The 12,336-nt window shown below is 38.2% G+C and overlaps 1 protein-coding gene across 1 annotated transcript; it reads right to left on the bottom strand.

Annotated features, from left to right (window-relative positions):
* Positions 1-8,871: 8,871 nt before the first annotated feature.
* Positions 8,872-9,845, bottom strand: LOC144706680 (PRA1 family protein B1-like). Its single transcript, XM_078579682.1, has one exon. It carries the CDS (start codon positions 9,742-9,744, stop codon positions 9,085-9,087), a length of 660 nt encoding a protein of 219 aa, XP_078435808.1. The 5' UTR covers positions 9,745-9,845; the 3' UTR covers positions 8,872-9,084.
* Between the last annotated feature and the right edge of the window lie 2,491 nt (positions 9,846-12,336).

Raw genomic sequence — 12,336 nt, forward strand, 5'->3', positions numbered from 1 at the left:
CTTTGATCACATGGATACATCTTGAAGCCAGGCCATTACTCTTTGATCACATGGATACATCTTGAAGCCAGGCATGTAGAAACTCAAGGGTTGAACAAGTTCCCCTTTGATTACTCTTACTTCTTGGGTCAATTATGAATTGGGATTATCTTTCGCTGCATAGAAAAAGAGTTTTCAAGCAATAAATCATAGCATAGTAATCCAATAGAAAACCTTGTACAGTTCTAACTTGAAATCCTAATATCATCAATATCTCTTATATCCATTCTCCCAATATATAAGTTAGATATAATAAATAAAAAATTACATTGTACCTTACATTTATACATACATCGAAAAGAGAGTAATCAATAGAATATTACATATTTGATAAAACTTTTATAGATCATCATGTCATCTGCATATTTGAATATTTATTAAACATATTTATTGTTACATTTAGATTCACATTGATGCAAAAAACTGCTTAGGATTGAATTACAAAATTTTAAATACCTAATTCCTTCTTCATTAGCTTCTTCCTCATATGTTAAAATGATATTATTTAGGTCAATTTGTGAATTAGATTCAGTGATAATTCTAGGGTTTAGATTCGAATGCTCTGATTAACATGATAATCGTGGGATTTGTGCAGTATAAGGTAAACTAGAGTTATTAAATACCTTTAAAACAATTGAGAACTCAATTCTTAATAACCTTCGCACAGGTCAGATCCAAAATCCATATTATCCTTGAACAAGGTTTTTTTTAGCTTTTCAGATGTCCAACATCTAGACGTCTCCACACAATCCTCAACTTTTCAATTATCATCTCAATTATCCTCAATATTAATCCCAGATCAACACTGTTTAGTTTTAGATATATTGGAAAGGGAGGGCACCAAAGGAGAGAACGGAAAGGAAAAAGGAAATATTGAGATTTGAAGAATTTTGGCATTCTACTTATACTTTAACTGTCATTTTTCCTAAAATATTAAAGTTTAAAGTACATATTCAATTGTCTAAATGACCATTTCCATGTGATATTTTACCTATGTATTTGTCTGAGTAATAACACCAATGGCCCAATAATATTTATTTTCCAACCTCATCAAGAATATATTTCAACATCTAGATTAATTAATTTAGGAGATATAAAGGAGTATAAATCCAACTGTCATAATTTATTTCGAATGTATAGTACGTCATTTGATTGATGTTCCTCGGATGACCTTAAATATGCTCAACTATTAAACCATAATCGATCATCCCAGTTATTAGTAGTACATCGTTGGAGTACTCATCTCCAATTTTCTGCTGACTAGGCCAAGGACTCTATTGCATCATCTTCCAAAAGAGTTTCTCTGACAAAGCCAACCACAGATTGACCACCTAATGGACTTCAAGAATTATTTATTGCACCCAATTTATCAATCTAATAATCAGAACTATTGGACAAAACCAAAGCGTGAAGGGCCATCCATAAAATATCTATGGTGCCTTAGGTCCAAGGATCACTTACAAAAATGTGAAATGAATTGTTATGATTGATAGTTCGACATAACACATTTAGGAATTCATACGAACCCATTTAGTGAATGACATTAGTGATCGATCGTACTCATCATTTCAATCTGGCAAGACATGGTCACTCTACCTAGACATTGCAATGTATGATAATCACAAATAAAATGAAATTAATAATATTCCTTTAATATATTTCATCTGCCTATTTTCATTTAAACTAGTTATTTCTCAATTTTTAGATATTTTCCAATTTTCTCGGTTTTATGGTATTTTTAACTGAATGTTTTAATACTATTTCAAAAAGAAATAACTTTAACTGTAAGAGAAAACATTTTTATTTATTTAAATGCTTTTAAGGGTTTATTATATTTTTATAATGATATTCTAATTTTCATAATTTTCTTGTATTTTATGGAGCTTTGTGATATTGAATTCATAAAAAAATATTTTTAAAATGATAAAAAAATTCTTATTTACCTCTGTACTTTTTTACTTTCTAATATATTTTGATTTTTCATAATATTGTGGCATTATTATGGAATTTATGACCTTAAAATCCATAAATAAATGAATGTCATAAATTTAGTGTAGTGTATTTGTTTGAATTCATTTAAATGATGATATCTAGTGATCCAGAATGATTTTGGGGTGGAATTTTGAAGGTGCTTATTTATTTCCTCAAATATCTATAAATTTTATGTTATTTAAAAACAGATTCCACGTCCTGGTAAAAAAGAATCTTCTTGGGTCCATTATTGCATTCAAAGAGAAAAGATGAACAAGTGATGTACATATCAAGAATCAGAATGAGGAAGCAGCACTTGACCCATTGTGCACATGAAGAAAAGATTCGTGTGAACTCCATCTGGTATAGACTCAATCTTTGTCCTTTTTCATTGGTTATCATTGTTGACACCTACATTTTCACCATCGCGCACACCACGATTAACTCCTCAGTGTACATTTCCCTCTTTCTTTGTCACCACCGGTCATAGTAAATCCATATAACTCACGCACTTGTCCACTCGTTGGCATGTATCCGCCTCCATCTCCCTCCCAACCAGTGACGGTAAAGCCACACCGCACACCCACTCTGCCAGTCAGTAATGTGTATCCCACATCATCTTTGTTGCAATCCTCAGCATCATTCCATTCATTTTCTACTCCATTCATGCCCTTGTCACGAATCAGTTGACACTACCAAATTGACAGCATCGTAACTTATTTATAATTAATTATTAAGTGCTTCTATAAAATTCCATAAAATCACTATTTTTATATTATAGTTTTTATATAAATTAGGTGAATGAATAAAATGGTTTTCTCATTATTTTAGACATAATTTATATTAATCTTAATTGTTTTAATTTGATAAAATAGATTTATTCCTAAAATAAGTATCTGAATTCAAAAAATAGAAATTAAATTTGAAAGTAACCTGAACTTTTGGTTCATGAATGTTCTCCTCAAGTAATCTTTGAATTGGCATAATTACACCACATGTTTAAATACTATTGATCTCATTGTATTTCATTTATTCATTACGGAATTTATCATAAGAGTCACACATATTCAAAAATGTTGAACGAAATGTGGAATTTCCATCACTAGATCTATTAAAATATAGGCGTATTTTTTAGATGTATGAAAAACATAATCTACATCGGCTTTGTTAGTATAAGTTACTTAAAATGAGGATTATTTAATACTTAAGTGGTTGAAATCCCTGTAAATTAAACTAATAAGTTTTATTTTTTTATGAAAGTCAGAATTGATATACAAATTTAGAAGAATTGACCACAACTAAATGATATACAAATTGATTAGAAACCTTGTGATGATTTAATTTGGAATTGAATCATATTGCATATAATTATACTATTTAAGATTGTTTAAGATTGTTTTGATACATTTGGTATTGAGTAAAAAATTAATGCCTATGCATTTAATGAAACTTCTTAAAGTGTTTTGATGAATTTTCAAGCTGATTATGCTATTTCAACCCTTAGTCAATATGACCGACTCTAAAATGGGTCAAATTATCAAACTCGGCCTCTAGACCTGTCTATATGTCGACCAATATATCCAATAAAATTTTTCAAAGAAGATATTGATGGCCTCTAGGACAGTCGGGATTCATTTAATAAGCTAAATTTGATGGTCAATGCTTGTCTATCAAAGAAGATATTTATATCCCAAATATTTGATTTTTTAAGAGCACAAAATACAAAAAAAGCAGTTAAAATTGTGAAGAATTTGATGTCGCAGTAGAACAAAATTTTCTGGAAATTCAGCATCAAATTTAAGGAGAAATCATACTTATTTACATACATTCATATAACTGAAAGTCAAGTGAAACTTGTAATATTTATTTGTTTTATCTTCCATCAGGGGTCCATATCAGTATACTGATGACATCATTGTTGTTTCCTTAAGTCACTAATGGGCAGAGGATATTCAGACTGACGGAGCGGGCCTAGACGACCTCGACGAATCATCATCGGAGTCATCTTTGCCGTCATCAGCATCACCGCCAGTCCGTGTCCAGCCCGACTGGCACGCCAAAGCACCCGTGAAGACGCTCAGGTTTAACTACCTCAGGTAGAGCACCCTACTCATCGTGACACATCTGTATCCTTGCATTTCCGTATCCGTCTGTGTTGTTTTTGCATCGTTTTAATGTCTCTAGTTTTATCGTTTTTGTAAAAAGGGGGGTCACCTGATGCGCCCCCTTAATGAACTCCTTGTAAGGGGACCACCATGGCTCTATATAAGGCCATGATGAGCCCCACATTCATTTTCAGATCTGGAAGTTGTGTTTTTTGCAGTTATCGTCGTTTTCAGATATTACCCAAGGAAGAGAGGAGGAAAAATAGAAGGGGAAAGAAGAAAAAAAAGAACAGGGTGAACAGGAAGAAATGCCTGGTACAATCCATCGTCAGCGTCGACTGTTTAGCCCGCTTGGACTTACCAATCGAAGCTTCTGCCTTCGTGGAATTCTTGTGCCCTGCTTATCGTGTAACACTGCCACGATAGAACTACCGACTCAACGATTCCGCATAACACCGCCGCGACGTCCTTCCAGCATTACAAGTGGACAACATGGGGATCTTCCTGAGCAGCTGATTGTGTTCGCACAATATTTCTGTCATCGAGTCATCGACTGAGCGACGAACACATCATTGGCGACGCACAATCATGCCTGCCTCATCCAAGGGCTGCTTATTCCCACCAGTACTGGTCAACTTCGCTAGCTGGACGTTGAGTCCCTGTCCAGAGAAGTGTTGAAGTCACTGGTTTGCACTGTCGGGCGAATTGCAAAGTTGTTCCACAAGGAGAGGTTTGGTTGCCGCGACGTACTTGTCGATATCTTCCAACACTCCGGTCAAAACCTAATCGTCGTAGTGCGGATCGACGCTGGTCGCGCACGGTTCGGACTTTGGATCTCATGTCTGCGTGTTGTCATCTTGCAACGTCAAAATCACGGCACGGCTGCCTCATCGGTTATGGTGGTTTACCACAAGTGGTGACTTTGATGTGCGACACCACGGATCCTACCTGTCCATCTCCACACGGATCCTAACTGGACTTGGCTAGCTGCCCAAAATAGTTTCACCACCGTTCGTCCCTTCCCACCTCATCCTTGACGTCTCCGATCTCAGATCACTGCTTCAACGCTGCACCATTGCTGCCTGTCGAGCTACTTAGCGCCCGCCTCTCGGCACACTTCCGCTTATCTGCCCGCACCGGCCCGTGCACTAACAGATTCTTTGATGATGAACGCCGTCACTGATGAGTAGGTCGTTCCCCTTGCTCGTCAGTTTAATTACGTCTTTCAGTATATTTTTGGATGCACTCCACCGCGCTCAAGTTAGAATAGGTGAGAGAAATTCTCGAGAAATCTACATCACGAGTGATTCCCTAGGTATGGGTCGAGCTTGCCTGTTATGTGTGAGCCCTACAGAATTCTTCTGTTCAGCGTCGTAGTCGTCGTTGTCGCGCCGACGAGGGTCAGAAGGTCACCGTCATCGTCCTCGGTCGCCTGGCCCGGAGCTCGGAAATTCGGGGAATCTCCACTCCTCTGCCCTGCACGTACACTCCACCTAGGACATTGCATTCACGTAGTTACATTTTTCATTAGGGAAATACCTGTCGGACGACGTCATTGACGACGTCCGACATCATAGACCCACTTACAATAATCCATTAGAGAAACTTTTTGAAGGGATTTTAAGAGGATCAACTAAATATATCTAAAAAATAAATTATGTTGTAATATGCCACTTTTTGATTCTCTCCTCTCTATCAAAAGACATATATTTCTCAGGAACGCAAACTCTACATAGAATGGATGGTCATCCGACATTATTCACAAAGTAAAATCCACATCTCCTTCGGGTTATCTTAAGTCTTTGAATAGCTGGTTCAATCTGTGTATATTAGAGTTTCGTTTTCATGACTTTATGAGATACAGGTTGAAGACACAAGCAAGATCTAGAAATACTATGGATATATTAGTCCTGTTATTATTTTTAAGCACCTTACTTAAACTTATATTTACTCGAGATTTCAGTTTATTATAATCATGTGATACTTTGGCATTGTTGTTTACTGACTTGCAAGAAAGATAGATAGGAACGTGATGAAGCATTTGCAAAAAAAAGGTTCAGAAGAGAGGAGATAGTGAGAAAGATACCAAAGGAGATATATAAGAGAGAAAAGAGGAGACTTAGAGAAATAGATTTGAGAGAACCAAAAAGAAGCTGAGGAAAGTTTGATTGAGGAATAAGATGTAAAGAGAAGATTCTAAAGAGATTTTCAGAGAAGACAAGCAGAAGAAAAAAGATAATATTAATGTATAGTTTAATAATAATTTATAGCTTATCTCTTTGTATCTGAAGTTTTTATTGAAGATAAATAATTCAATATATGTATGTGATTGAATTTCAAAACTATTGGGATATATAATCGGTGAAATTATTTATGCTCTATTTGTGAATTTTTTAGTTGGGAGAATCATTTATTGACTATGGTGAGATTTTGATATCTTGGGTATCTAGAATATTATCTGAATATTGTAGATATGTAAGATATCTTTCCATATATAAAATGATCTGCATATACCATATCATTCTACCCCAGAAGACTTTGGTGCCAACCAGGACAAGCTTTGGGGGGAATTTGGAAGAAGGTTTTGGGGGTTGACTCGAAGAAGGTGACTCTCAGCTCTTTCAAGGAGATCAAAGTTACACAGTGCTATTATTTTATTCACACCTATTTCCAGGAAGTTTTTCTTGGAGGGCCTCACACAGATATTTGGTCAGGGTTTTCACAACTCTAGGATAATATTAAAAGACTATCTTAATTTATACATAAAAAAATGAGTACACTTTAATCATGGAGTCCATAGGTATGTACAACTTAGATAGTTTAGTCACTTACATTAGAATTAGTGAAATGTTTAAAGAATAAAGTCACCCCCTCTCGAAACATACCTTAGCTGCGCAAACCAAAATATATATTTTGAGATAAATCTGAAGATGTCGTTAGGGCCTAAATTGAATTAGAGTTATGAGACCATATTTTCCATAATAACTGTTGAGCAGAGTGAGAAATTGAGATATAGTTTATGGAAACATAGTCTCTTGGAAAACTACTGTGTTTTTTTTAGTTTTATGTTTTGAAATTTTTCAAAACATAAAACTAAATAGTGTGTTTTTTCTTATTATTAGTGTATATTTCATCTTCTGAATTGGCGTGTTTGTATCTTCTGAGTGAGGGAACCACTTAGTGCACTTAGGGTGGACTGCACAATTGAGTGATAGTGTGAGTTAGGTCTATGATTGAAAATTTTCAATCCAAGATTAGGGAATGCCCCAAAAGTATATAAACATAATATGTCAACCTGGTTATCTCTATCCTCGTCCTCAAAGTATTCAACTTATTTAGTGATTATGTAATTTAGTAATAAATGATATTTCCTTGATACGCTAACTAGCATTAGTCACAGAAAGTATTTAATGAAGAGACAAAGTTCTATTATTTTAGCTAGGAGCCTTCTAACACATTTTGATATGAAAAACACAAACAATACTTATTCATGATAAACTCCGTCGTATAATTTATTATCTTCCTGAAATTCGAACTTTATGAATTTAAAACTATGACAGCCGACATTCAACTATTTTAAACCAAATCATATTTTTTCGAAGAAAAACCTTATGATAAATTATTGAAGTTCATATGAAGTGTCAGAAAGATACTCTACACTCTTATTACTATTAAAATTTAATTTATAGACATATTTAATGACAAAATGAGATAAAGTGAGATATTCATTCAATTTACAAAGGCCGACCAGGCCAAGGAAACATCAGGCTTGATAAACACGTTCTTCTACTAACATGTTCACAGTTGAATGAATGGAAATTAAATAAATAACCCAGCATTTCCTAATAACTCAAAAAATATCAGTTATGAGAAATAATTGAGATATTCACAAGCCGAATAACATCATTAATATGTATTTAGAGATTGGAGTATGCAATTTAAATTAAATTAGCTTATTCTTGGGGAAATTTCTGTCTTCTCTGAGCAGCAAATGAACATCATAGTGAAATTGTGATAACCTATATCTCATTTTCCAAGAATATTTTTGAATGGCTACATACATTTGACAGAGAAATCATAAAGGAATCTATTGAGGATATTCTTCTGCCAAGAACAATGGGGCCGGGATAACTTTTTAATCACTATCCAAATTTGGTCAACAAGAATCTAAGTTTTTAAAGCTTACACAGGCATACTGCATAGAAATTTCCATATTTTGCAGGGTTTAAAACATGGAATGGAGACCGAGCAACCAGAGAAAGATTAAGATCAATGTACCTTGTATAAGTTAGAAATTGGACAGACTTGAATCAGTAGTTTATAATGGAATCAGACAAAATGCCAAGAAAGTGTCCTGAGGATCGGAGGATCCTACTAATTTGTTTCCGGTTAGCTTCAAGAAACTACATGACCAAGAAGTCTCAAATTATTCTTGGTAAACCTCAAGGAATGGTTGAAGAAAGAATAGAACTCGCCCAAACATTCCCATGAAAATTCAGGGGAAAATCTTTGAACAGCCAGAAAATTCATCGAACTCTTAAATCGCACAAGATTTGAAGCCATTTCCAACAGTTCTCATCATATGATAAGAGGGAGGAGATGACAATTTCGTGCCTAATATCCCCTAGGATACGTGAATTTTCAAGCTAATACCTTGAGAAAGTGATCTAAGGATCTTACTAAATCTGTAACCGGTTAGCTTCAAGAAACTATATGACAGATATAATATGATGAAATTCTGAAAAAAGAATGAAACTCGCCCAAGCAATCCCATGAAAATTCACCACAAAATCTCTGAACAGCCAGAAAGTTCATCAAACTATAACAAACATGTAAAAATCCAAACCACGCCCAACAATTCTCAGCATATGGTAAGAGAGATATGACAATTCCGAGCCTAATATCCTACGAAAAGAAAGAATTTTTCAAGCGAATACCTCGATGAACAGCGATCTCTTCCAGATCCAAGCTACACGCGGGAAGCCATGGCAGGCCCAGCGGAAGACGCCGCCCCACCAAGAAACGACAACAACCCAGAACCAGTGGCACCCGGCTCCTGATCATCGAGGAAGAGATCCTCCGGCATGCGGAAAGCGCCATGAGCGCAAACCAAACCCGCCCCAACCATGAACGCGGAGATCAGCAATGAACCCACCGAGGTCAAGAACACGACGAACACGGTGACAACGACGAGACCGCCTAGGGTTTCCCGATCGGAGAACTGGCGACCGAAGATGACGAGCGGCGGATCGGAAGGCCGAAATAGGTAAAGAAAACACCAGGAAGCGAGGAGAGAGAGGAGAACGAGCAAGGAAAAGGGGTGGGAAAGAAGGGAAAACGCGAGAACGAGGGCGAGGAAGAAGATGTAGTTGATTCGGAAGTAGGAGACGTTCTTCCGGACGCGGACGACGGCTTCGGAGACGGATTCGGGGCGGGAGAAGGACGATTTGTCGACCAATTCGTACCAGGGCCGGCGATTTGAGAGGGATCGGCGGACGGAATCGGAGAGGCGAGCGATGAACAGGCGGAACGCGGGAGCGGAGATCGGGGCCGTCGGTGGGGGAGATCCGACGGTGGGAATTGCTTGGCCGATCGAGACGGGGATCGTCGGCGCCGGCGAGGAAGCCATCGCCTCGGAAACTCGGAAGAACACCGAGCTGAGGCGATGTTCTTCTTCCTCTTCTTCTTCTTCCTTTTCTTCTTCTTCTTCTTCTCAGATCTACTTCTGCCCAGAACGATTGAATGTGGTTTGAAGCATGGTATTTATAGGAAGTTAACATGGGCCTGGGTCTGATTTGGGATTTTGGGGGGTTGTTTTAGGGTTAAGCAAATGATGGATTTTTATTATTTGGGGTTAGAAGGACCGAGGACCGGTGTAGTACAGGGATGCGGACGGGACGGTAATTTTGTCCGTGGCAAAAAAATTGTCTTGTCTAGGACTTTGGACAAATGACGGGATGATTGCTTCGTCCATGGACAAAATAACCATCCTGTTTGGGGCCATGGAGGGGGGACGGGACGGTTTCTGCGTCCTGTGGGAGTATAGTATGCGCTTGACAGGTCCAGCTGGCCGACCCACGTGCTGCGCCACGTGTCAATTTCTGAGTGGTCTAATGCTGACGCACGCCCTGTTTCGTCTAGGGACGTCGGATGGGACGAGAATTTCTTGGACAAGATCGTTTCGGACAGGATGGGACGTGGACCAAAAAAAATGGGACGGGACAAACCCTGGACGGGACAATTTAGAAGAAACTCTAGAACTTGGGACGTAAGACTGGACGGGACGGGACAAGTTGTCCACGTATCGGAGATCCAGAACAATAGGTTTGACCTGACCGAACCAGGACCATAGATCCTTGATTTAAGGGTGGACTGGTTTGTCAAACAAGTTTAGGTCCATGGGTCAAGCCGGACCGGAACCGGCAGTATATTATTTGATATTTATTTAATTTTTTTTTATAAAATTCTAAAAATAGCAAATCGAACTCGACGGAGGCGTTTCCATTGAGCTCAACGTAGACGCTATATATTTCACCATCGGTGGGCACCCACTTGATGTTGCAGATATTTAACATTACTATGAACATAAATTTTCTACTTTGGCTTTGACATTGACTAGTCAACCTGACTAGGCCGGGACTAAAGTTAAGATAAGGTTTAGGTATCTGCTAAAAACCCGGACTGAACTGGGACCGTCAACCCTAACTATATTAATGGGGTCACTGTCAACATTAAACCCCTATTCGATCGATCCGGAATGGATTGGTTAAACATTCCGTTAGGAAGTCCGGTCTTTACTCTTCTGTGTGGTATTCATTCTTGTTCAGCTCTTGGAACCATATCCAGTTGTCACTTTAAGGTAATTAAATGGGCCCCTAACAAAACACTATGGGATGCTTAAAATAGTGTGCCTCGTCATACAATAAACATAGTGAAGTACTCGCCTCCTGTAAGGTGGTACCGACAACTGAAGTACTTTCCATCGGCCAAATAGAGTTATTTACACACACGACTTACCTTGTGTGTGTTTTTTCCTCAAAACAATTACATGTACGTTGGGACATTTAGGACTGAGGACCGGTTCGACTGGACGGAAATGGGACCATAGGTACACCATTGGAGGGTGGATCTTTTGGTCATGCAGGTTTTAGCCCAAGGGTCAAACCGGACAGGAACCAGAAATAAATTATCCTGACCAAACCGAGATTGAGATCATTACGGACCGAATCGGGATCGAGACTGTTGGTACTCCATTTGAGGGTGGACCGGTTGGTCGGGCAAGATTTACTCCAAGGGTCAAACTGGACCGGAATCGGAAATAAATTAACCAGACCAGACCGAGACTAAGTATGGGCCTAAACGAGACCTAGACGTATTGGGACATTGACTAGTCAACCTGACTAGACTAAGACTGGTGTGGACCAGACTGAGACCAAACAGTAACAGACCAGCACCAGTCCTCATTATGCGCACCAAATAATAATATGGATTCATGGATTTCATTATACGCTTCATACATACATTGTAATGTACTTTTTTTACCAATGAATATTGAATAAGATGTGGAATGTGTGATTGACTTGCACGTCATATATTTCCATCAAATCATAATCATACTTTCCATCCAATATAGTCTTTTTTTTCCAAATAATTTAATAGAAAATATAATGTAATGTCTTCCATGTTTTCATTAAAAAATAGGATGCCTCATTTTTCTGATGGAGGACCATCGGGAAGTTTCACTGCAAGCTCGCCAGCAGCCGCATCGGGAAGCCCAAGCCAACGAGAAGGACCTGAGCTTCAAGTACACAGCGTGACAACTGGTCCCGATAGTCATTTACTTTCACTTTATGTTTTGGGTTTCTTTTTACCGGGTCGTCGTGTTTTAGCTCCGCCGTTTATTTATATGTTTTTTGCTTGTTGTACTTGGGTCATTAGGGGGAATGTCTATCTTTGGATATTCACCCCTAAGCGGATGTTGGTTCATCTTCTACGATCACTCGCAAAGTGACCAGGCCCACGCTGATCACCCCCACCCCGGGTGTTCCACACTTGCAGTCGTTGGATACTCCTTGTGATTGTCCCCCCGAACGCTCAACAGGCCTCCTCAATGCCAACAACACTAGTAATCATGTCGGCCACCCGTGCCAATTTGGCATGCGAACAGTATTCTTCCTCGATGACTCCACATGACTGCTGTCTTCAACAACTGCGACCGGAT

Source organism: Wolffia australiana, chromosome 8 (genome assembly GCF_029677425.1).
Source record: "Wolffia australiana isolate 7733 chromosome 8, ASM2967742v1".
Taxonomy (NCBI): domain Eukaryota; kingdom Viridiplantae; phylum Streptophyta; class Magnoliopsida; order Alismatales; family Araceae; genus Wolffia; species Wolffia australiana.